At 42.4% G+C, this 26,884-nt stretch overlaps 1 protein-coding gene across 1 annotated transcript in view; it reads left to right on the top strand.

Moving 5' to 3' along the window:
• Window positions 1-26,884, top strand: part of GPC4 (glypican 4) — a 214,880-nt gene that overhangs the window by 90,311 nt on the left and 97,685 nt on the right. The window contains 1 exon segment of the mRNA XM_030208703.1: window positions 26,212-26,370. Within this exon segment, the coding sequence (XP_030064563.1) occupies window positions 26,212-26,370 (159 nt within the window).

Raw genomic sequence — 26,884 nt, forward strand, 5'->3', positions numbered from 1 at the left:
TTTATAAAAGTTGCTCATAAACCTGATAACAACATCTGTTTTCATTCTTTTGAAAAGGGGGGGGGGGGGGCTCTTCCACAGATCCTTTCTGGGAGTGTGGATTGTAGTGGATCCTGAGTTGTTGATGGACTCGAGCCTTCCATTTCGATCTTGTTTTTGTACAACCTCAAACCTTCCTATATCTAGGAACTATCTCATCCTTCATTACCCAAGTTGTCAGAGGCTTCATTATAAATCTATTCATAATGCAGGCTTTACCTATCAAAGTACGAAATATGTTACCAATTACCTCTTGTTGCGTAAGCTGTTGAAAACATTTTTCTTTAGTAAATCGCTTACTCACACTAATAATAGCTCACCGGCATGCTCGGAACTCTGCTGTTGTTATTCAGTAGCAGTGAAGTGTATTGTATTATTACTATGTATGCTAATAACTAATTGTACTGGACTTCTTGCAAATGTTTATTGTTAGCCAAATTGAACCGAAACTTGTTTGGGATAATGCGAGATATAAATGTCATAAATAAATATTTGGTTGTCTGTGTTTACATCATCTGGGAAGATAACTGGATTGTCTTTCAGATGTGGGTGTAGAAGAGAACCAGTACTGTGTAGTGGCAGATGAAATGTAATGTGGACAAATGCAAGGTGATGCACATTGGAAAGAATAATCTGAATCATAGTTACCTGATGCTAGGGTCCACCTTGGGGGTCAGCACTCAAGAGAAAGATCTAGGTGTCTTTGTAGATAATACTCTGAAATCTTCTGCTTAGTGTGTGGCGGCGGCCAAAAAAGCAAACAGGATGCTAGGAATTTTTAGGAAAGGGATGGTGGATAAGACCTAAAATACTATAATGCCTCTGTATCGCTCCATGGTGTGACCTCGCCTTGAGTAATGTGTTCAGTTCTGGTCGCTGTATCTCAAAAAAAGATATAGCAGAATTAGAAAAGATTCAAAGAAGAGCGACCAAAATGATAAAGGAGATGGAACTCCTCTCGTATGAGGAAAGGCTAAAGAGGTTAGGGCTCTTCAGCTTGGCAAAGAGATAGATGAGGGGAAATATGATCGAGGTCTATAAAATCCTGAATGGTGTAGAATGAGCAGAAGTATGCTGATTTTTTTTTTACTCGTTCCAAAAGTACGAAGACCAGGGGACACTCAAGGAAGTTACGTGGAAATACTTTTATAACAAATAGGAGGAAATATTTTTTCACGCAACGAATAGTTAAGCTCTAGAACTCTTTGCCGGAGGATGTGGATTTAAAAAAAGGGTTGGACAAGTTCCTAGAGGAGAAGTCCATAGTCTGCTATTGAGACAGACGTGGGGAAGCAACTGCTTGCCCTGGGATTGGTAGCATGGAATGTTGCCACAATTTGGGTTTCTGCCAGGTACTTGTGCAGTGGCTTGGCCACTGTTTGGAAACAGGATACTGAGCTCGATGGACCATTGTTCTGACCCGGTATGGCTACTCTTATGTTCTCATGTTATGTAATAAGATGTAAGTATTTTTGGGCACAGATCCCTTTCTTTTCTCTTCCAACCAGCTAGTGACTTTTCCCGACCTTCCTGAATCCTGACTCCTGTCCCCTTTCATTGGTTTTGTTTCCACCTCCCCTTCCATATATGAGATCTGCTACTTCTGTCTCTTTACATCACCTTTCCCTGTGCTGAAGCAGCCTCTGCACTGTGAGGATGGGGGAACCAGTCAAAAAGGGGGCCTGATAACCCAAAATCTTCAGGGGGTTATAGGCCCCTTGGGCAACAAAGTTTGGGGAATGGCAGAATTGGTAAAAGCACTGGGAGGAGGTCAGTGCAGTATACCCTGTACTTCACTCTTTAACAGTGTTGCTATGCTGCACCCCAGTCTTGTTCTACAGTGCCCCCATCTGATTTGGCAGCAGTAGCAACAGTTGTGCTTAAGCATATCTTCCTCTGCTGCTGAAGGACCACTTCTCATGATAAGAGCTGTGCGATTCTGATGGAGTTTTCAATGTTTTGCCATGCTCATCTCCTACAGTCGGAACAAAGGTCTTACCTGGAATGAGGGGGTGGGGGGAGAAGGTGAATTGTTGGGAGAGGGAAAAGTGGAAAGAGAGTGTAAGTGGAGGGAGGGGTGACAAGAGGGAGAGAAGGGTGGTGAGAATCTTCCACTACGTCCTTTGTATCCCAACTGAACACTCATTTCACATGTTCCCCTCCTCCTTGATACCTTCTTTAACCATGACCCCCCCCCCCCCCCTTCCCCACATACTTACTTGTGCACCTGATATCTTCTCTTGGGTCTCTGACATTCTCAATTAGCAAACATTACACAAATATTTTATTTTTGACAAATGTGCAGAATTTTGAAGTATTGTGTGCAGAATTCCCCCAGGAGTAAATAAACTACTTTTATTCTTCACACTGTTTATTTTATTTAGTTAGATTTTGCTCACACCTTTTTCAGTAGTAGCTCAAGGCGAGTTACATTCAGGTACACTGGATATTTCTCTGTCCCAGATTTATCAGCTCTTATCTCCACAAGGGAGCAGCCATGTTCTCATCTGTTTAGATCATCTAGCAAGTCGTTCCATGCCTTTGGCACTGCTATAGAGAAGTTTCTCCTTTTCCACTTCACTTTCAGTATGTCACTCTATGAAGGAACTGCCACCTAAGTACCCTGCAATTTCCCTGGCTGACATGTACAGTGTGTAGGCATCTTGAGTATTTTCATCAACCCCACATACATACCATTACAGTAATCTGAATAATTGAAGCATGTACTGCTAATCTGAATGAATCAAAATCTAGAAATGACCTTAATATCCTATCGTTTCTAGTTTCATTTGCCCTTCTATTTACCCTGGCAATTTGCATTTCCAATATCCATATTCTAGTCTTAACTGTAACTCAGTATTTTTGGCACTGAAGGTGTGAGGTCTGATTCCGTAACTACTGGGGGAAATGACAGAGAACTCCACTCCTTCCCATTGAAACATTTCTTTTGTGCATTAAGGAGTTGATTAATAGTGAATAACAAGTCAGATGCAGCACACAACCCATAATTCAGCCCATTCAGTTCTCCCTTTGTTTCCTCTGAATGGGAAGATCAATCGTATGTCATCATTATGTATAAATGCCTATTGATTTAGTACTCCACCCCAGTGGACTCTAGAATAACTTCAGCAGTAAAGGGGATAAGCAGGACCCTTGTGGCACACCATATTTAATTACAAATGGTTTTGTCGTCGTATCATATCTCTGGTAATAGTTGTAGAAGCCCGTGTACTTCTTAAACCACATTTTAAATTGAATGTTCCACATTAAGAGATTTTTAACCATTTCTTTAGGAACCTTTCTTCCTTGTTTATATTTCCAGGTCTTACAAAACCACATGAGGAGGCTCTTCGGTTATAATGTCTAAAGATCAGAAGAGCCATCCCTTTCCAGGCTCAAACATTGTCTCTTAACAAATTGTTCTATCTCTTTTCAAAACTTGTTTTATGAATATCTTTTTTTTTCTTTAAGTTCTTTGAACTTCCCTGGGAGTAACAGAGTTGGCAGGCTTGAAGATGACTTTAAATTGTGAATAATTGTGGATAAGGTGATACTTAAGACAGCAGACTGAATATCATACGACATGTCTACAGCAACATTTGGGACACCTGATCCCAAGCGAATGCTGTGAAAACTTTATAGACATTAGTAAATTATTTTTAAATTGCTGTATCTACAAGTCATTGGTGAGGCCCCACTTGGAGTGTTGTTTTCAGCTTTGGAGGTCGTATCTTGTTAAAGATGTAGCAAAACTGGAAGCAGTGCAAGGAAAAGCTACAAAAATGGTATGCACATATCCAACAGACTGCCAAGACCTGTCGCTTCTTCCTCTTCAACATCAGCAAAATTCGCCCTTTCCTCTCTGAGCACACCACCAGAACTCTCGTCCACGCTCTCATTACCTCTCGCCTTGATTACTGCAACTTACTCCTCACCGGCCTCCCACTCAGCCATCTATCCCCCCTTCAATCAGTTCAGAACGCTGCTGCACATCTTATATTCCGCCAAAACAGATATACTCATATCACCCCTCTCCTCAAATCACTTCATTGGCTTCCGATCAGATATCGCATACAATTCAAGCTCCTTCTCCTTACCTACAAATGCACTCAGTCTGCGGCTCCTCACTACCTCTCCACCCTCATTTCCCCCTATGTTCCCGCCCGTAACCTCCGCTCACAGGACAAAGCCCTTCTCTCAGTACCCTTCTCCACCACTGCCAACTCCAGGCTCCGCTCATTCTGCCTTGCCTCACCCTATGCCTGGAACAATCTTCCTTTACTCATACGCCATGCCCCCTCCCTACCCATCTTCAAATCTCTGCTTAAAACTCACCTCTTCAATGCTGCCTTCGGCGCCTAACCGCTCGAGAAATATAGAATGCCCCAATCTATCCACCCTATCAGATTAACTGTTCACTCGTCCTCTAGATTGTTCACTTGTCTTTAGATTGTTCTCTTGTCTTTTAGATTGTAAGCTCTTTGAGCAGGGACTGTCCTTCTATGTTTAAATTGTACAGCGCTGCGTAACCCTAGTAGCGCTTTAGAAATGTTAGTTAGGATTTGCGTTGCAAACCGTACGAGGAGAGACTTGCTAACCTGAACATGTATACCTTGGAGGAAAGGAGAAACAGGGGTGACATAATATAGACATTCAATATTTCAAAGGTATTAATTCGCAAACAAACTTTTTCTGGAGATTGGAAGGCGGTAGAACTAGAGGACATGAATTGAGGTTAAAGGGGGGCAAACTCAGGAGTAATGCAGGAAGTTATTTTTCACAGAGAGGGTGGTGGATATGTGGAATGCCCTCCCACGGGAGGTGGTGGAGATGAAAACAGTAATGGAATTCAAACGTGAATGGGATAAGCACAAAGGAATCCTGTTTAGATGGAATGGATCCACGGAATCTTAGTGGAGATTGTGTGCAACACCGGTAATTGGGAAGCAAAACCAGTGCTGGGTAGACTTGTACAGTCTATGCCCTGATTGTGACTGAATAGATATGGATGGGCTTGAGTGTAAATTTTAAGAGGCTTTTTGACATTAGCTTCATTATGTTTTGTACAAAAGGAGTGCTGGGCAGACTTCTACAGTCTGTGCCATGAGAATGACAAGGACAAATCAAACTCTGGTATACATATAAAGTGTCATATTCCATGTACAATGAGTGTAACTTGTTGGGTAGACTGGATGGACCGTACAGATCTTTATCTGCCGCCATTTACTATGTAATAATCTAGAAGGGGATTCCAACCCCCTCCCCCCCCCCCCCACCCAAAAAAAAAACTTCACTGGAGACCATGTTGGAAGGGTTAGGAAGGAGACACGACAAAGGTCTTAAACGCTGGCTCCTAGATTTAATGAAAATTTGTCAAGGTCTGTGTTGACCATTGTATCTCTAAACCTTGATGGAATGGTGAGCTCTAGCACATGCTCGAGGCAAAAGTAGTTTGGGATTTGTGCCATTTAGCATCAGATGAAATAGTACTACTCTGTAGTGTCTGAGGAAAAAAAAAAGAAAGGTTAATTATTTGAACTCAATATGCCAGATAATAGAGAATGGGTGGTCAGAAACTTTGGGGGTTTTTTGTTTGTTTGTTTGAAAACAAATGTCATTAATAGGGCTCACTATTTGGATATAGTGCACATTGTTTGGAAAGGGTTAACACTATTCTCTGGATTCTGTATAGGTCACCTAAATTTGGGTGCAGATCCCAGACCCATGCGTAAACTAATTAGTCAGTTAGGTGCTAACAATCAGTTACTGGAGTTAAGCACTTGGCAGTAATTAGGAGTTAGGCACAAATATGCCCTACACCCTAATCTATAAGATTTATGCCTAAATTTCATGGTGTGCAACTTCAAAGGGGGTGGGGGCATGGGCGGGTCAGAGTGTTCCCAGAATTTAGGCATGATATAATAGAATACTGGCATTTGTGCGCCTCAATGCCATCAATTAGATGCCAGCATTTACATCAGCCTTTGGCAGGCATCTACTATAATAAAACTCACCCTCAACATTCTGAAGACAATGTTCTGAAGTCACTCGGTCACTCCCTGAAGGGTTCGTCAGTTCATGGTGGTGAAGCCACAACACTGACCATGTCTCTCTGCCCCGCCCTCGCATGACGGACCAATCAGAAAAAACACCCTCAACATTCTGAGACACAAAGGACCAGCACAAAACCGTTACCAGGCAACGCTAGGCGACGTAAGACGGACCTATCAGAGGAAACTATGTGGCAATAAGGGAGGAGCATTCACCAGCAGAATTGCTCATTATCTGTGCAGCATGGAGAGCACAGAACCACCGCTTGAACGAGAGAAGATTATTCCTGCTGTGGGTATGTGCAAAAATAGACTGGGGGGGGGGGGGGGGGGGAATTTTTAAATGCCTAATGCCGGTACTGAAGAGTTCCGGAGGGCCTATAGAACAGACTATATTTGGGATCGCTTGATGTGGAGTCGGTGGAGCCGGAGAACAGCATGCCCCTCACCATCTGGGACGTGGGTGAACAGGACAAGCTGTGGCCCAGCTGGAAGGATTACCCGCGACCCAGCCAGCAGCAAACAGTGACCAAGGAAGGGGGAGGAGTAGGGAAACACGCGGAGCGTGTTTCCCTACTCCTTCCCTGCCTAGGAATCGCTGGAGACTGGCTGCCAAACTAACGAAACAACCGCACACCGATGCACCAACTCCATCATTCGAAAGGCATCCACTCTTTCTTCAACAGAAATGCAAACTAATAATACAAAACAAACAAAGAATACCCGGTTTCTCACGCGGCTGCAGGTAACTCCCTACCACCTTCCTCTTCCCCTTTTGCCGAAGTGGCCAAGGACGTGCCCAACCATCCCCAGCCTCAGGCAAGCTGTCTCCCACCTCGGGGATTCCCCAAGCACCCGGAAAAAGACGGCGCTGCTTCCCGCAGCGCATAAATGTTCCAGCATTCCCCTACAGCTGGCCTGAAATGGACCGAACATACCGGATCACCCCCCGATGGCCCGAGACCATGCTCCTCTCCCTTCCGCCAACTTAAAACAACCATCCCCGTCCTCAGGCAAGCCGTCTCACACCTCCAGGATGCCCAGAACCCCAGCCCAACGGAAAAAGACGACACTGCTTCAAACAGCACATTTCTCTTTCAGCGTTCCCCTACAGCAGCCCTGAAAAGGCCAAAAAATACCGACTGACCAAGAACGTGCTCCTCTACCTTCCGCCCATCTAAAACAACACTGCTGCCTCAGCACAACACAAACCCCCCCCCCCCCCCCCCCGGAAAAAACAATCCACCACTCAGCAAAGGCTGACTCCCCTACAACCACATTTACATTTCACCAACAGAAAGACTCCCCTCCACAAACCTCCTTGACAGACAAAGCCACACACACACAATACAACAGAAACACACCCTCAAAGCCACACACCAATCCATCCCACTTTGCCAGCACAGCACAGCACATCCCCCAACCCCCCAAGCAAAAAACAAAACAAAAAAAAGATACACATCAACAACCTGCACACATACCCCACCCTCACACACACACACACACACACACACACACACACACACACACACAATAACTCTGTGACACATACACACACAAAAAAAGCCACATGCTAGCGCCCGTTTCATTGGTTTCGGAAACGGGCCTTTTTTACTAGTCCTTTATAATAAAACGCACCTCCAACATTCTGAAGCTGACTGCATGGCTGAGGCATTCCTGCTCTCTGTATCCATCTCCTGAATTGACATCACGTACTTCCGGGTTCGTCACAAGCAGAAGTGACCAACCACAGGAGGTTTCTCGGCTTCAGAATGTTGGAGGTGCATTCTATTAAATAGGATTGGTCAGTTCCTTGAAGCACAGCCAGAACTCAGCGTCCTGCACAGTAACGCTCAGACACCAGAGAGAGAGAGAGAGGGAGGGAGGGAGGGGGGGGGCCTGACACTAGGGGAGGAAGGTATCTCTGTCACACACACACACACACACACACACACACACTCTCTCTCTCTCTCTCTCTCACAGTCAATGTCTTTCTCTCTCTCACTCTCACACACTGTCTCTCACACACTCTGTCTCACACTGTATCACATTCACTCTCTATGTGTCACACACACTCTCTTGGTCTCATACACTCAGTCTCACAGAGAGTCTGTGTCTCACACACACTCTCTCTCTCGCACACACTGTATCTGTGTGAAACACACTCTCTCTCTCTCTCACAGTGTCTCACATACGCACTTGCACACACTCTCATTCTCACACACACACTCGCACCCAGACTCACTCTCTTTCACACACACACACACTCGCACATTCACTGTCTCTCTCTCTCACACAGTCACTCTCACATACACTCTCTCAAACATACACACTCCGAGGAAAACCTTGCTAGCGCCCGTTTCATGTGTGTCAGAAACGGGCCTTTTTTTACTAGTAAATGCTAATGCACAGATCAATCGCTCTTCATAGAATATTAGTTTTATTTATTTGCTGCATTTATGTCCCACATTTTCCCACCTATTTGCAGGCTCAATGTGGCTTACAATATAATACAACTACAATCACATTGATGGAATAGAAAATCAGAGTATATATAACAGATAAGGTGCATAGGAATATTATGGCAATCCTATTAACAGAGAAGGATTTCAGAATTCTTGCTAATAAGGTTCATACGAAGATTATGTTCATTAAGAAGTGGATAAATGGATAACAGCATAACATAATGATATCAGGATAGGTATAATTATCAGTAGTTAGGGTAAATGGATAACATAGCATATTGTTAGATATAATTATCAATGATTAGGTTGTAAATAAAATAGGCAAATTAAGAGTTCTAATATAAATTGTGTCTGGTGCAGTTTAGGAGTCAGATCGTTATGGGGGATCTATTTTGTACGCTTTTTTGAACAAGTAAGTCTTCAGTAGTTTCCGGAAGGTCATCGTCGCATGTTTTTCTTATAGTGGTTGGCAATTCATTCCATCGTTGTGTACAGATGTATGAAAAGCTAGATGTATATATTGATTTGTATTTAAGTCCTCTGCAATTGGGATAATGGAAGTTTTAGAAAGTACGTGATGAACTTTTGTTGTTTCTCTCTGGTAGATCTATAAGGTCTGACATGTAGGATTTGGAACCTCTCTTAGATTATTTTTCCATGATCACTACAAGTTTATTCCATGAGCTCGCTTTTGTACCTTGGTTGTCTTATAGTTCAAATTCATAGGTGCTTCAAAACTTATTCAAATAATTCTTGATCTATCCAGAAAGTTTAAACTCGTTCTGCAGTGTGCTGCATATTGGGTTTGGAAATGTAATGAGAAGATGGTGCCTGATTTAATTTCTAATTTTAAATAAGGCAGGGCTTGACAAATCCCAGGTACCAGGTAGCCATGGTGACTAGACGTTTATTTCTGGTACCTGGGGTGTTTGTGGCTTTTTTTTTTTTAAGATTTTTTAAATTATTATTTTTTTGGCTACTGAAGGAGGAACTTTCTGCTTGTAACTGAGCTGTGCGGTGCAGAAACTTTTATCCTGGCCTCAAGTCTCATGAGACCAACATGAGGAACTTGCACCATGCGACTCATATTCGCGTGGAAGTTCCTCTTCCTGGTGTTAACCATGGACGGGAGGGTAAGAGGGGCTAGCAGGAGAAGGGGAGGCGAGTGACTGCCTTGCTGGATTAGAGATAGGGGCTTGACAGGTTCCTGACTAGCTTCCATCTTGGGAGGGGAGGTATAGGTGGCTGACGGAGCTGGGAAGGGGATTGACTGGCTTCCTGGGGTGGGGGCGGTTGATTTTTAAGGGAGGAGCGAGATGGCGGGATAGTGAAGTGAAACTGGTTGAGAAGAACAGGGTAAAAGAAGGGGGGAGTTGCTGTCTATGTATATCAGCAGTTCTCATGGGTGTATTAAGAGCATGATTTCTAATGTTCCTTTTCTTTTGGACAAAGAATGGAAATTCTTTATAAATCAGTCTCTAGAGGAGCTGCATTAGACCTGAGAAGAGATTCTCTTCCCCCACACTCAGTTCAGTGGAGACAGTGACAGTGGGGGTAGGGAGTTGGGGAGGGTCTCGGCTGTTGACTCCTAAGTCCTTGTGCTGGCTCCTAAGTCCAAAGAAAATTTGTCAAGGCCTGACATTAGGTGTGGTGATGATGAAAATTCATGACAACTGAAAGAAGTCCACTTGAAAAGTCTCATCTGAAGAACAGCAACTTTCATGTTGAGCCCATCATCCTCTAGGGCAGGAAATCGCTATGACAATTGCCGAGTGGTGTGTGTGTATGTATATATATATATATTAGTAAAAAAAGGCCCGTTTCTGACACAAATGAAATGGGCGCTAGCAAGGTTTTCCTCGGCTCCCCTGCAGCCACCCATGTCCAGTGACCCTCCTCTCCCCCTGCGCCCACTTCAGCCACCCATGTCCAGCAAACCTCCTCTCTCCCCTGCCCCCCTTCAGCCACCCATGTCCAGCGACCCTCCTCTCTCCCCTGCCCCCTCCAGCCACCCATGTCCAGTGACCCTCCTCTGGACATGGATCAGCTGTGAGGCATGTCCCCCCCCCCCCCCCCCCCGGGTTCTGAAGTTGACATCATAAGGTGTTTCTCCCATCCTGTATCTGAAGCAAAAAAGTTTTAAGACCTTTAATGCACCGACGATTCTGGTGGATCTTGAATTCCTGTGAGTTGTCCATTGTTTGTGGTTTTCGGAGGTAATTCAGTAGGCAATAAGATTTATATGTTGGTTATGCGAATAAATGTTTGGAAGAATGCCATTTATACACGTGTGAGGACAAATGTGCGTAACCTCCAAAAATTTCCACCTAAGCACTATTCTGTAATATCCATTTAACTTACATAGTGGCCCTTTTACTAAGTGGTGGTAAAATGGATTCTGCGTTACCGTTGGTACGTGTTTTTGATGCACGCTGAGACACCCTTTTACCGCAGCGGGTAAAAGGCTGTCTCCTTTTTTTTTTTTTTTTTAAAGAAATGGTCATGCGATGTGAACAACTTTGAGGTGGCAGTAAGGGCTCCTGCGTTAACCAGGCGGTAACCAGGCAGTGTGCGGCACTGGCCGATTACTGCCGGTTAAACACCGGTTCTACAAAAGCAAAATATTTTGTTAAAGCTGGTGGGTGGAGCTTAGGAGGTCTCCCACTGTAAGTTACACAGGGATCTGCAGAGCTTATGCTCTTAATTTGGATAGGCTGGTTTGAACGTCGACAACAACTCCAGAACTGAAAATTTGTGTTGAATATTTATGAACATTCTTGCCAAAATAAGAAGTGTTGTGTGCTAAGCTCATCTCAAGTATGGGATGAAGCCTCCTTAATAAAGGATTTTAAGGATCAGCCATTTTCTTTTTATGCAGTTAAAGCAAATTGAACACAAGATTGTTAGTGTAGTATAGTTAAATGATTAGTGATAGGTATTTTGTATAAGTGAAAGATGCTATTGCTTGATTTGGTTTAATTTAAAAAAAGGCAGTTAAGTATGTTGTTTACACATATGTACACATACCAGTATCTAGTAGCACTTCTTATGTATGTTTAGCATGGTAGCAATTAATAACTAGTTCATAAGGACCAGCACTCTGGATGCCCCGCTTACCTCTCATCTCTTATTTCTCCTTATGCCCCCTCTAGAGTGGTTTGCTCTGACCTTACCTCCCATTCATTGTTACCGTCTCGAATCTGTCATTCTGCTTTCTTTTGTACTGCCCCTTCCCTCTGGAATGCTCTCCTTGGTGAACTGTCTTACCCCCCCCCCCCCCCCCCCCCCCCAGTTCAGATCTCTTCTCAAGACCCATCTTTTTCTCCAGGCCTTCCCTTTTCTCTTGACTGGCTGATCGTTCTCTGCTGCCTGCCTTGGATCTGGATTCTTGACATCACTTCTCCTTTTCTAATTTTGTTCTGTTCTGTTCCGTCCCTGTTTCTCTGTGGCATTGTATCTCCTTTTCAGTCGCTTTAATTTTAATTTTTGTACACCGCTCTGATTTGTAGTGAAGAGCAATATATCAAGTACGCCAATAAATTAAACTAAACTAAGCAGGGTAAGCATAGGTGATCAGTGTTGGCCTTGGGAAATGTTAGTTTGAAGTTTACAGCAGTTAAAGTCTGGTAGGGGTTATAGGTTACTTTAATGTTTAAACAATCCATTATTTTAAGGTAAATGCTTAATAAGACAAGTTAACTCTTTATTATTATTCTGAATTCCTGAAACAGAATTCATGTTATAAGCATAATAATTAACTAACAATCTATAGTGTTAAAAGGTAATGTAGTATAAGTTCTTTCAGAGTGGGAGGAAAAATAAGCTTCTAGGAGTAATTATAGTCCACAAAAATATGTGAGAGGGGTCTAGGATTTTTAAGGTCAATGAGGAGTAGAAAGCATACGCTTTGTTCAATATGAAAGCAGTCCACTTCCATGGTAGCAACTGGCTTCCCTCCAATCCCCCAACTCACATCTCTCTGGTACTCAGCTGACTAGCCACCAAACCAGAACTTATTTATTTACTTAAGCATTTATATTCTGCTTAAAGTACTAAGCAGATCACATCAGTACATGCATAATTGAACGAAGAAGGATTGACATACGATAGCGCAAAACCTCTCCGTGCAAAACTACACTGGCTCCCAATCAAAGAATGTATTGCTTTCAAAATCTGCACAATGGTTCACAAAATTATCTACAGTGAAGCCCCGGGATACATGACAGACCTGATTGACCTACCAACCAGTACTTCAAAATCAACACGAACGTACCTAAACCTGCACTACCCAAGCTGCAAAGGACTCAAATACAAATCAACTTACGCATCCAACTTTTCCTACATAAGCACACAACTGTGGAACGCATTTCCAAAAGCCTTAAAAACTATATATGACCACCTACACTTCAGGAGAACACTAAAAACTTATTTGTTCAAAAAGGCATACCCTACCAACCCAACATAAAAACTTGACCGCTGCAACACAACAAAACCATAATACAGTATGGACACAATAACAAAATACATCAAGGACACAACACAATTCTCCCGAGTACGACATCCCTATGTGGCCATGCCACATAAACCTTATCCTATCTCATGTGGCTATACCACATGAATCTATCCTATTTCTACATCACTCTGTATTTGTTTACACCGGAGTCTGCAGTCGCATCTCCGGCAGTATGTAAGCCACATTGAGCCTGCAAATAGGTGGGGAAATGTGGGAATCAAATGTAACAAATAATAATAATAAATAATATTTAATTTAAATCATTTATTTATAATTTTTCATTTTACAAGGGTCACTTGCAAACAGTAATACAGAGATGATTGCACATTAATACAATATAAGAAGAAAAGAATCCCAACTAGATATATGGATTATATACAATCTTTCTCTTTCTTAGACCACAAAGTGAAGAAAAATAGGGAGAGTGAAATAAGACAAGGAGATCAATTAAACAGTAAACAGAAAAAAAAGAAAACATGGTATTAATCTGATTATCCCCAGATATTACTCATCTAATACATTATTCCACATTGATCATCTGGTTGGCTTCCTCAAGACCAAATATGGCGTATAGTCAATTCATTTCATTGAGAACTTACTTATTGTCCAGGTTTTAGTTAGAAATAATACATCTGATTACATTCTCTGTCTTTTAAAAACCAGAAATTATTTAACGATATATACTCAAGTCTCTAATTCAAATCCCACTGATTAAAGCAATCCCAGTTTTCACAGACTTCACTCCTTTCGAAGTAATAATTAAGGAAATATTTCTGAGGAAAACTTTAGGAGTCATACCTGGAACTCTGGGAAAAACAATAATCTCGACATTAATCATCCACAAAAACCGTCCACCTTATTATTCAAAGTTTCTGGTCCATTATCATTTTCAAGATCATAACCACTTCTTGCTTGTACAGAACTTCATGTCATATCAATTTTTTCACACTCAGAGGGTTCAGTCAAATTGTCCATGCAACTCTTCAATAAGATCATATCTGAAACAAAGTTATTTACTACCGCCGTTAGGTCCCGAAGCGCCTTCCAGATGGAATTCAGTGTAACCTCCACGGAAGCCAAAAACTCCAAGATGATTTCTCTTGAGGTGTTTAGGAGTGGTTCTGCTGTAAACGTCCTCCGTTTCAGCATATGCCTCTAACTCATTCCTCCACTCCTTTGGACATGGTGGTTGAATAATTCGGGAGCAGTAGAGTTGTTTTTCCAGGTCCAAGAGCATCGACGCTCCTTCGCCGGCGTTAATCAAAGGACTTGCCAACCCTTTCATCTTTGAGCAGTTCGATGCGCAACGATCCCGCACTTGCTGCTCAGGGGACAAAACGCTGGCCATCAACGGCTGACTGCCAGTTGTTCCCGTCCTCTCAGTTAAGGAAAATGCAATTGCAGAGAGGTAATTTTACATAAAGGAGACAGAACCTCAGAGGGCAGTTGGGCCGTTGGGCATACGAACTCCAGGTCAGTATCTCACCACTCTCCCAGTTTGGGACACTCTTTGTCTGGTTTCTCCTCAGAGGCCTATCTGATATGGGTAGCCCTTCAGCATAGCCCTCTGAGTCATTGAAACACGGAAGCCCCTGCACCACTACAAGGTGGTGTCCCTTTGGAGGGGTAATAAATTTTTTTTAAAGTCTAAAATGAAACAATCGGTTAACGCCATCCAAACAAAGCCATGAGCATTATTGAGAATGATGGAAGAGTAGTAAAAACGCGTCTTGTAATTGATTTCTGATGCCATTAGCACTGGTACTTGTATACAAGCAAGCAATGAAAAGCATCAGCTTGCAAGGCTCGTAATCAGAACAATAGAAAGGGAAGCACTGGGTTTGTCCATGGCCACGTGAATTGGAATCTCTTGAGGAAACGGTTAACCTGCCTCTTTTTCTTAAACTTCAGTCTAGGATGGGTAGGGAAATCTGGCCTGGACTGTTGTGGTACACAGCCAAACATCTCCCTTATATGCACACTGGCCATCTGCATGATACAAACCTTCCAGTACGGAAAGCTAAAAATATGTAAGTATAAACTAAAGACAGCAGCTCCAACTTCAGGCATATATAATATGTTTGATAGCACTTGATATTACCGTCCATAGAGTAGCTGTTCTGAGTGGTTTTACAATATTACAATTAGTATTAGGCAGAAAAGAAATACATCAAGGTATAGGAAAGGAAGAGTCCGGAAATAGTGCATCTAGAGGCCCTCTTACTAAGTGCAGTAAAAAGTGACCTGCGATAGTGTAGGCGCATGTATTAGGTGCACGCGGGCCAGTTTTTACTGCGTCTGCAAAAAAAAAAAAAAAAAAGGATTTTTAAAAAATATAATGTGACGGGAAAAGGGCATATGGTAAAACTGAAACCAGCCTGCGGTAAGGGCTCACGTGCTACACGCATGGTGACCAGTGAGGGCATGCCAACTGCCAATTACTGCCGGACACGATGCACATGCTTATCCACTGCTACCCTAGCTAAGATAATATTCAAGCACCTGACCTCATTTGCAACTTTCTTTAAATTAGTACCTTATTTTCTTACTCCTTTGACTCTATTTTGTCTGTCTCTGTGTTCCATCTTTGCTCACACCCAATTGGCACTTGTCAATATCACTATGTGCAGCCGGTGTCACTCCTTGTGTGACTAGCAAGTTAGTTGTGCAGTTTCTTACTGAGAAACTGATTTCTTTGACTTTTTCCAAAGGGCACATTAGGTTGCAGTTGCAATAACTCTGTGGACCTGGTTTCACAATTTATTTTTGGCAGTGTTCTTGAACTGTCTGCAGTAAATTATCTGCTGGGTTATATCTTCTCAGAAGTAGATAGTACAGATCAAAGATTCTTGTTCTTTTTTAAATAGTTATGTAGGAAGTGATGGCAGATAAAGACCAGTTGTCCCTTTTCAGTGCGCCCAGTTGTCTTGCTGTCTAGTTTTCTACCTATACTTAAATGAATACCAGCCGTGCCCCCCCCCCCCAAATGTTTATTTACCTGACTTCTTGACCCTGTTTCCACCACATCCCTCTCTCTCCCAAGCACGGCCATCAAATTGATTTGTAACCATGGCCTCTGTGTGCAGAGGTTTTGCAGAAGGTTTTACGCTATTAATTTGTTCCATTGCATAAGAATTTTAAATACTGCTAATAAAATTGGTCATGAAGTTTAATTGTGTGCTTGCCAGGTTATCACCGTCTGTAAGTTCATGCCAATATGTAGTTTTGACCCTCATCTCCCCTTACGTTCCCGCCCGAAACCTAAGTTCACAGGACAAATACCTCCTCTCAGTACCCTTCTCCACCACCGCCAACTCCAGGCTCCGCTCATTCTGCCTCGCCTCACCCTATGCTTGGAACAAACTTCCTGAGCCCTTACGCCAAGCCCCCTCCCTGCCCATCTTCAAGTCTTTGCTTAAAACCCACCTCTTCAATGCTGCGTTCGGCACCTAACTCCTACCGTTCAGTAAATCCAGACGGCCCCAATTTGACTGCCCCTATCGGACTGACCGTTCACTTGTCTTTTAGATTGTAAGCTCTTTGAGCAGGGACTGTCCCTCTATGTTAAATTGTACAGCGCTGCGTAACCCTAGTAGCGCTTTAGAAATGTTAAGTAGTAGTGTGTGTATATATGTATATATATATATATATATATATATTTGTGTTCTGGCTTCTTTATTACTACTGCAAATAAATTTTTCCATCTCACTGTGTAGTCCATGAAGAAAGATGTTCTGTTGCATGTGTAAATTTGCTCTCACATCTGTGGTATTTGAAAGGTTAAGAGAGAGGAAGCTGACCAGTGTGCTTCAACAATTGTCTCTATCTAAATAGTCATGGAACCTTGATGCCTACAGTTTCACATGCCAGCAGGCACAGTGAATTTTATTTATTTAGACAATTCAACTTTTTGTTTTCACGCTGCTGACATAGTGATATTGACAAGTGCAGTTTGCAGTACTTAAAATGTTATAACCAAACTATAAGTTTAAAAACATTCTGGTAGCTTTTTTTTTAATCTTTAAAAGTACTTGACAAATATAGTTTATAATTTTTGATCTGGTTTTTCTATCCAAGCCAAGGAAATCCCAAACAAAGCATAATCTTGGATCTCTTTGAGTGAGCTAGAAGTGTTTTATACCAGTTGTGGCTTTTTGTACCATTGCAACGCCTCGCTCCCTAACCTGAAGGAATGTATATTATAGGCTGAGATTCGCCAGCTATTTCTGTATGCCAAAAGTGACGGATTTAATGTTGACCTGCTCGTTTTAAGATATACTTGATGGATTGGAGTTGGCAGGTTCCAGATTTTAGTGGTTTCCAATGATATATTGGCAGGGTATCCTATGTGTTTTATTTTCCAAACAGCTTTGGGCATGTCTGCTTAATGCAGCCATATGCATTGTTGTGTATTTACTAGCATTACTGGTAGTGCTGATATAGTAGTTGGGAAATAGAACATAGCACTGCATTGGTTTTGTACTATTCATACTACTACTACTACTACTACTAATAACATTTGTATAGCACTACCAGGCGTATGCAGCGCTGAACATGAGACACACAGAGACAGTCCTGCTCAAAGAGCTTACAATCTAGGTAAAAACAGACAGACAAGACATTTACGGGCAAGGGAATTATTGGTAAAGAGGAACAAGAGAGAAGGAGCTTACAATCTAGGTAAAAACAGACAGACAAGACATTTACGGGCAAGGGAATTATTGGTAAAGAGGAACAAGAGAGAAGGAGCTTACAATCTAGGTAAAAACAGACAGACAAGACATTTACGGGCAAGGGAATTATTGGTAAAGAGGAACAAGAGAGAAGGAGCTTACAATCTAGGTAAAAACAGACAGACAAGACATTTATGGGCAAGGGAATTATTGGTAAAGAGGAACAAGAGAGAAGGAGCTTACAATATAGGTAAAAACAGACAGACAAGACATTTACGGGCAACGGAATTATTGGTAAAGAGGAACAGGGGAGAAGGAGGGCAAATGAGTAGGGTTAGGAGCCAAAGGCAGTAGTGAAAAGGTGGGTTTTCAGCATGGATTTAAAAACAGGTAGAGATGGAGCTAGACGTATGGGCTCAGGAAGTCAGTTCCAGGCATAAGGTGCCGCAAGACAAAAGGAATGAAGTCTGGAGTTAGCAGTGGAGGAGAAGGGGGACGATAAGAGAGATTTGTTCAGAGAGCGGAGTTCATAATGAGCAGTACTCGTGTTTTTCATGCTAGAGGTGTGCTAGTGGGTTATTTGTTGAGATTTATTAACCATGTTTATGAAAAGATTCAAATGGAAAAATTAGCATTCCATGATAAATGGCAGTAGTGCTTGGCATAACACTTGGTTACTATCATGATCTATCTAGATTCCCTCTAAACCTATGAAAATGTGTAAGGAGTCAACATGATTTTAATACTTTCAATCTATTTTAGTACTAGTGTTGAGGTTACAAAGACAGAATACAGAATTGCATTTTTTTAAAGTACCTTATTCATCTTTTAACAATACATTGTAAAACCCATCATAAAACAGCAGTGCATCTGGAGGAAAACGGAACAGAAAATCTTAAATTTTAATTTGCAGCCTTCTAAAGGTCTTTATATACCTGTCCATCTGTCTTGGCTATGCCAAGTCAGCTTACTTTAGCTTCCAGAGATTGAATTTGATCTTTGAGTGCTGAGGTCTCTTGGCAGTCAGTGCATACATACAACCTCTTACCAGCTAGGAGACGCTCATACATGGTACTCGGTGGAAAAGTTTGGTTAGCTCACCATCTTGCTACTGTATTTTAGTGTTGTTGAGCTGTACATTATATTATGTTTTTCTGAAGTTGTTTGGATGCTTTCACCAAATAAACATTAATTAACTTTATATTAGGCTCTATTATGGAAGATTTTGTTTTTTAATGACTAGCAAGCAAACAGTTATCTTTTACTAATGTCAGGGTGGGTCACTTGGTGATGAAACCTCCTAATTAAGTCATCTTGTAGCAGCCTATCAATTAGCAAATGTGCCTGGAAAGGGAGGTAGCCTACATACGGAGATTTTAAAAGCCTCTAAATGCTATTAAGTTTGCTGTCTCTGCACTCAGGCTTTTAAGCACAATTTCCTAGAACAGTAGTACATTGTGTTCACCTTGAGCTAGAGGCAGATTCGGGAGTCCTCTAAAGATACATTTCTTTACAGAAGGGTGGTGGCTACATTGAGAAAAGGGTGAAGGGTAGTATCTGGTTTCAAAAAAAAAAACATTGGACAAACACAGAGAATCTCTGAAAGGAAGGGCTTGTAGAGCTGAATCGGTGGTGTGGATAGGCTGACTAGCAGATTTTCCCAAACTGTGGGTCGGGACCCTAAATGGTATCACAAAACCCACATTTGGAGTCATGACCTGGGTGGTCTTTTCATAGGTGGATCATTATTCTGTACCTCTGAAGGGGTGACACAATTTTATTGGGCCACTATCATGAGCTTATGACCACAAAAAGATTGAGAAGTACTGAGCTACCCTGTCTACCATCATGTTATATGTTCTTAGACTGGGTGTAAAAATTACTTTTGGGGGACAAGATGAGGAATTTTCCTAAAAAGAGGAGCTAATGTGCTTAAACATTTGAAATTCAGTGTTAGAGTAATTAAATTGTTTCCTGACTGTTGTATTTATACAACATTAGTAATGAGTAGGATATTTTGTTTTTTTACAGTTCTGCTGCTGCAGAATCAGGCACAACTATTTGTTTCTTGCTTAAAATAATCTCTCATAAAAGGACTTACATAATAGTTATAAATCGATTTCATTGCAGATTTACCTCTCCACGCCAGTAATCTTGGCAGAAATCCAGTCCAAGGTATCTGCCTGCCTCTCTGACATTGCTGCCTGGATGTTTCACTGCCTCCTGAAACTCAATATGTCCAAAACTGAACTCCTTATCTTCCCTCCTAAACCAACCTCTCCCCTTCCCCCATTCTCTATTTCTGTCGACAACACGCTCATTCTTCCTGTCTCGTCTGTTCACAACCTTGGGGTCATCTTTGACTCCTCCCTCTCCTTCTCGGCCCATATTCAACAGATTGCTAAAACCTGTCGTTTCTTCCTTTATAACCGCCAGAATTCGCCCTTTCCTTTCCTTTCTGAACACACTATCAAAACCCACATCCACACTCTTGTCACCTCTCACTTAGACTACTGCAACTTGCTTCTCTCAGGTCTTCCACTCAGCCATCTCTCGCCTCTTCAATCTGTTCAAAACTCTGCCGCACGACTAATATTTCGCCAAAGTCGTTATGCCCATATCAGCCCTGTCCTGAAATCACTTCACTGACTCCCTATCCATTTCCGTATACAATTCAAGCTCCTCTTATTGACCTATAAGTGCATTCACTCTGCAGCCCCCTCACTACCTCTTCACCCTCATCTCTTCCTACACTCCTTCCCTAGAACTCCATTCGCTAGGCAAATCTCTCCTAGTTGCGCCCTTCTCCTCCATCACTAACTCCAGACTCCACTCTTTCTGTCTCGCCGCACCTTATGCCTGGAATAGGCTTCCTGAGCCATTACGTCTAGCTCCATCCCTGGCTGCCTTCAAATCCGGGCTAAAGGCCTACCTGTTATGCTGCTTTCGACTCCTGACTTGTAACTTTTAACTTCCTTATGTGTCCTTCCGTCTGTCCTTCCCTTATCCTTTTTGGTCCTGTCTGTTTGTCCTGATTTAGATTGTAAGCTCTTTTGAGCAGGGACTGTCTTTCTTCTTCATGTTCAATTGTAAAGAGCTGCGTACGACTGGTAGCGCTATAGAAGTGATTTATAGTAGTAGTAGTAGATTTGTTCACATTTGACGTGGAGTGAGATGACTCCCAGGTCCACATTGGGTTGTCTACATTCATGTTCAGAGGGAGACAGAATCCCATCAAATCATCTGAATTCTAAATGGAACTTCGTTGACTTTAGGAGTTGGCTATCCAGTTTTGATGTTTATATGTTTGTCTGAGGCTTCAAGACACTACTGCCACCTTGTGGCTACTCTCAGTAATGATCGAAGTCTCTTGCAATTGCTGGAGTTGGCATACAGCAAAGGGAGCAAAGTAGGAAAAGCCTCTTCTGCTGGCAGCTGCTAGTTGAGAGCAAGGCTTTTTCCTCTCAAGACTGAAAAGTGTTATTCTATGTAATACAGAAAACTTTCCAAAAGCATTCTTTATATGTTGCCTGCTGAATCCCCAGGCTTTTCTCCCTTTCCCTGCTTGATTTCCCCCTCCCCCCTTTCTTCAGTGCCTGTCCCCATTAAGCTTCAATTGTATCACTGAGTGGTGTTCCCTCAGCAGAATTGGTTGGTAGCCCCATTCTTTCTCCTACCCCATACCCAGTCTCAATTCTCTTGTTTTGTTACATCAGATTTTACAGAGACGGTATGAGGAAGCGCCTTTTAGCAACTCAGAGACATATAATGGGGACTTTGAGTTGACTGGTAGTGTGGTTGCCTGGTGGTTTGGCAACCAGTTCAAAAGCTGATTGTCAGTGAAACTTTGATGTCAGATTTCCTTTTGTCAGAGGGAGTGTAACAGACAGAAACTGACATTTAGTTCATCTTTCTTAGTAAACACAACATGTACAAGTTTTTAGAAACTGTAAGCATGAGCAGTAATGTGATATAAAACTACACAGTTTTTCTTTGCAAAACCATGCTATGTATATGTTAGTATTCACCAGTCCTCTCTGTTCATGTATCAACTGGTATCTGAAATTATGGCTAAGTTACACTCATCTGTTATTCAGTAAGTAATGAAATAGTTCAACTATTGTTTTCATAAATCAATTACCAAGTTGTAATAAAGTATGCATTATGATTAGGGCCAGCTGGAACAGAATATTTTTTTTTCCTGTTTTTTCCCCCCCTATGTAAATGTGCATTATTTGTAAGTCAGTGTAGTTCAGAAAGAGTGAAGGAGTGGTTTCCCTGGGCTAAACCAGGGAAGCCAGTGTTCAAATCCCACTGCCACTCCTTGTAATTTTGGGCAAGTCACTTAACTTTCCATTGCCTCAGGTACAACTCAGGGGGCTCTAAGCTGTGTTAGACATTAACACATGCCTACCACATGACATGCTCAAGTGTGTCATGGATGGAGAGTGCTAATCAGTTAGTGCATCCACATTACCACATACTAACTGGTTAGCTCAGGGATACCCCACGAACTCTTACTGCTTATAAAATAAGTACTCGCATGATGATTTTTTTTTTTTAATGGCTGTCTCGACCATTTTACAGCTGCCTTAAAAATGGCTTTAGTACTTGGGAAAGACCTTGCACGTAATGGTTCGTAAGACCATTTTTCGCTGCAGTTTAGTAAAAGGACCTCTTAGATTGTAAGTCCTCTGGGAATAGAGAAATTCCTTCTGTATCTGAATGTAATTTGCTTCAACTACTATAGGGAAGGTGTGTGAAGGTATATACACCAGCCTTGTATTTGCATTTTTACATAGCTAATATGGTACTCAGGCAGATAAGGGACCCCTTGGCCTGCTGAGCTGTCTTGATCTGTATCCTCCTTTCCCTCTCCCAACAGAATTTGAGGGATATTGTCCATCTGTGGATGGTTTTTATGACCCCAAGGAATGAAGTTTTGTCCTTGACCAGTGTGACAGGATCACCCTCTTGCCACCCTTGTGTTGGATTATAGAGTAGAACCTTGCCCCCCCACACTCCCAGCAGGCTTGTGCTGTTGACACAAATCCTTTGTGACGAGAGGCCAGAAAACAAGTGCGCTATTTAGTGTTTCTATAGGGCATCTGTAACTAAATCTGAAAAGCTAAATTCTTTTTTATACTGGCAAGCGTGGAGTAAAATTGGGCATTGATACTGGCAGTGTGGCCTATCTCTCTTTAATGAATTGCTCTTAATTGCTAGTAATCATTAAAAAGGCCTCTAATTGCAACATTGGTGTAAAATTGTGCATGTCGGTTCTACATCTGCTCTTCTATCAACCCTTAATGAAAAATAATCGCACTGGCATTTCTGTCAATGTGAGTTTGAATTTGTCATTGCTGACATAATATGATGTAAACATAAGCTTAATTTATTCACACCTGCTGACAATTAAAACACTGAAAAGAATAACACAAAATCCTGTTGTAGATTGTGGTTAGCTGCTATTGGTGACCGAAGGAGTCCCACTTCTTTTGTGTGTCACTTGGAATTGGTCCATATTTGAGTATTAACAAAATTAGTGGTCTGTACCTCAAATACGTGGATAATGTAACGTGCATGCCATTAGTCCACTTCAGTGCATAAAACTAATATCAAAACTAAAATGTAAAAAAAAAAAAAAAAAAAAATATATATATATATATAGTGACACCTTTTAATTGGACTAAATTAAGTTCTTGACAAGCTTTTAGGAGCTTATGGAAATCTAATTCCTTAGGCTAGGACAACATATTGCCATATTGCCTTGCCATCTTTTTCTTATCTTGTCTTGACCTGAAGAAGTAGGTTTTGACTCTCAAAACATTTAAAAAAAACAACCTTTTTTTTAGAGGGGAGGGGGGGACTAAAGTATTTCACTCTTCCTAGAACACTTGTAAGGGGCCCTTTTACTAAGCTGTGTTAGGCACGAATGTGCACCTAACACAGATTAAAATGGTGTACTTTGGGACACTCTCAAGTCCTGTGGTAAATGCCAAATGTGTACATGCTAACTGTGTGCTAAAAAAAAAATGCTCTTTTTTTATTTTTTATTTTTTGAAGGGAGCAGAGTGGGTGCTCCTGCGCTAACCAGTTAACGCAACTACATTACTACGCACTAACTAGTTAGCACACGGATAGCATATAAGCCCTTGCTGCCTAAAACAATGGGACTTGGTAAGGGCACATGCAGTAACTTTTCAAAATGTCTGCATGCTAATGGCAACAGCGTACGACCCTTAATACCGAATGTACAAAAAATACTATTTTTAAGGCTGTGGTAACAGTAGCCTTAGCATGCACCTAAATATTTAAAATCAGGAATAAAAATCCTATTTACCTATAGGTCACCATACAAATGAATAAATTTACATATGGAAAACGAATGGGGGGAAAAGGTCTCATAAGTCACCAGGTCGATGCTCCATATTCAAAACCTTCGTCCAGCACGTCCTGCATGTTCCTTTAAGTGAAACTGAGCATGCTCAGTTTCACTTAAAAGAACGTGCGGAAGGACGTCAGGACTCACAGCACAGATCAGCGAACACGCTGGAGACTGGACTAAGGCTGGCGGGGGTTGGGGACCCCCGCCAGCAAAGGTACCTTATGGCAGCGGGGGGGGGGGGAGGGGTTTCGAAAGTGGAGGAGGCCAGGGCTAAATCGGTGGGGGCTCATGCCCCCGTGGCCCCACCTAGCTACGCCCCTGTTACTGCCTAGCTGAAAAAATATGGTGGTGGTGTCCTTTTAACAGAGAATGCCGAGGATTAAGCCTGCCGGCCTCAGCTTGCAGGAACTTACGTCAGAATGCTGATCATTACACAGGAGCAGATTTACAAGAAACAACCCCATTGTAAATGTGTATTGGTTCAAGTAAACGCAAATGAAAACTCCAATAGAACTCTCTCTGAAGCAAAATTCTGTTGACATCACCTCTGCGTCTGGAGTGGTAAATGCAATCAGTGGCAAAACATTTTAAATCTGCAAAACTATGTGCTTGAGCTATGCAGTGCTGTACGATTGGAGCTTCCATGCACTGTCTTGGTAAATTCTGTGTTCGGTGATTCCGTACATTTTTTTTTTTTTTGTTACATTTGTACCCTGCGCTTTCCCACTCATGGCAGGCTCAATGCGGCAGGCAATGGAGGGTTAAGTGACTTGCCCAGAGTCACAAGGAGCTGCCCGTGCCAGGAATTGAACTCAGTTCCCCAGGACCAAAGTCCACCACCCTAACCACTAGGCCACTCCTCCACTCTAGGGTTCTCTTGATTTTACCGACATAAAACTTGTCACACTGACATTTTAACAACAAATAACATGAGAAGAACGGCAAGAAGTATGATGTTTCAAAAATACCATTTCTTATTGACAGGGTTACAAAACCCATCAATCTGTTCAGTGATGTCACAAGTCTTGCAGCCTGAAGCTCCACGTTTAAAGAGTCCCATTTGTGGTGTGGTTAAATCACTAATGGTTTTTTTCAGGTAACTGAGCAGGACTCAAAAGTTCCTTCAGCTTTTTCAAATGTGAGAAGATCACCCATAAATGTTGTTCCTGAAAAACTGGGCGGGTCCTCATAATGTCCCAGTGCTGTTTATCTATGTTTGTATTTTTCACACATCTTAACAACATGAGCCAACTTGCCCCACCATCCCAGCATTGCCTCGTCTCTCCTACCATTATTGCCACATCTCCCCACTTCCCCTTCCCCTCCCCCTGACTTGCTGGCTCCTTTCCTGGGTCTGCATGGTGATGACATTGGTGTCGACAGCAAATATAAATCTAGCATGAGGCCGTTGCCTAGTGCGTACCACTGCTGGTTCTGCCATTCCCACCCTTCCGAAATAGAAAATTACATCAGAGGAGATGTAAGCAGCAGAGCCAGCAGCAGTGCGCACAGGGGCAGTGGCCCTGCGCCTACCTTGTATTTGCTTCTGCTGCTGCTGCAGACCTGGGAAAGCAGCGGGCCGGCAGAGGGAGACGGTAAGCAGGAGAAGGAGAGGAAAAAGAGAGAGATGGGGTAATGCTGGATGATGGGAGGGGGGAGGGAGAGTTGGGGGAGAGGGACCGTGTGATACTGGATGGTGGTGGTGGAGAGTGGGAGACAGAGGGGGGTGATGCTGGATTGTGGGGGAAGAGTTGTCCTGTCACAGAGTCGGGATTACAGAAAATATGACCAGATTATGCGATTGTGTGAATAATCAAGCAGTTAAAATTTTGTAATGTACAGCCCTAATTTTTATTGGTTTTAATGTTCTGAAGTACATTTTGAATGGTACATACAGCTTGATTTACTCTTTACAAATTAGGTATGTATTTTGGCTGGATTGTCTCATGGTGCTGTCATATGCTGCCGTTTACAGCTTTCAGTTTATTGTCTTTCAAAATCTTTCCTGTGTGGAAGCTGATGTGCCTAAGAAAAATCAGTGGAATCTGTAAAGCTTCAACAGATGTTTATTGCTGATTTTCAGGTGACCATTTGAAGGTGTGCCCCCAAGGTTTCACATGTTGTAGTGTAGCAATGGAGGAGAAATACAGCCAGCAGACGAAGCACGACTTCAAGAATGCTGTGACAAAGCCCTGCAGTCTTATGCAAACTACATTTGCTTCCAGATACAACAAGTTCGATGGTAAGTGCATAAGTTGCTTTAAACCATTATATCTTTTTGCAACTAATTTCGTAACGGGGGGGGGGGGGGGGGGGGGGGGGGGGGGGAGAGAAAGACGCACATTGAATGAAGTCAGCCTAGGTGCCAGTTCTGCCAGCGTAAAATTGGCACCTAGAAATAGCCTCTGTAACACACAAATTTACACATGTGCCGAAGGTGTGATAAATTATTTTCCTTAGTGTCTAGCTGCAGTGTTCTGCACAAGTGAGGTGTTATCACCCTCCTACCAGCAGATGGAGGTAGAGAAGAAAAACTGAGTTTTCCAGTGACCTTGCTTTCTCTACCTCCAGTAGATGATAGGTTGTGATGACTGTTGCTCCTGATCCCTGTCCTAACACAGCTTGGTTGAGCTTAACAGTTGCTCACAGGTTATTTGGTCCCCCGGACTGGACCTGCTTGATTGCGGAGCTTTATTATAAGCACATTTTGTAAAAGAAGCATGTACATAGCAGTTGCACCCATCCAGTGCCCCTGT

Source organism: Microcaecilia unicolor, chromosome 7 (genome assembly GCF_901765095.1).
Source record: "Microcaecilia unicolor chromosome 7, aMicUni1.1, whole genome shotgun sequence".
Taxonomy (NCBI): Eukaryota; Metazoa; Chordata; class Amphibia; order Gymnophiona; family Siphonopidae; genus Microcaecilia; species Microcaecilia unicolor.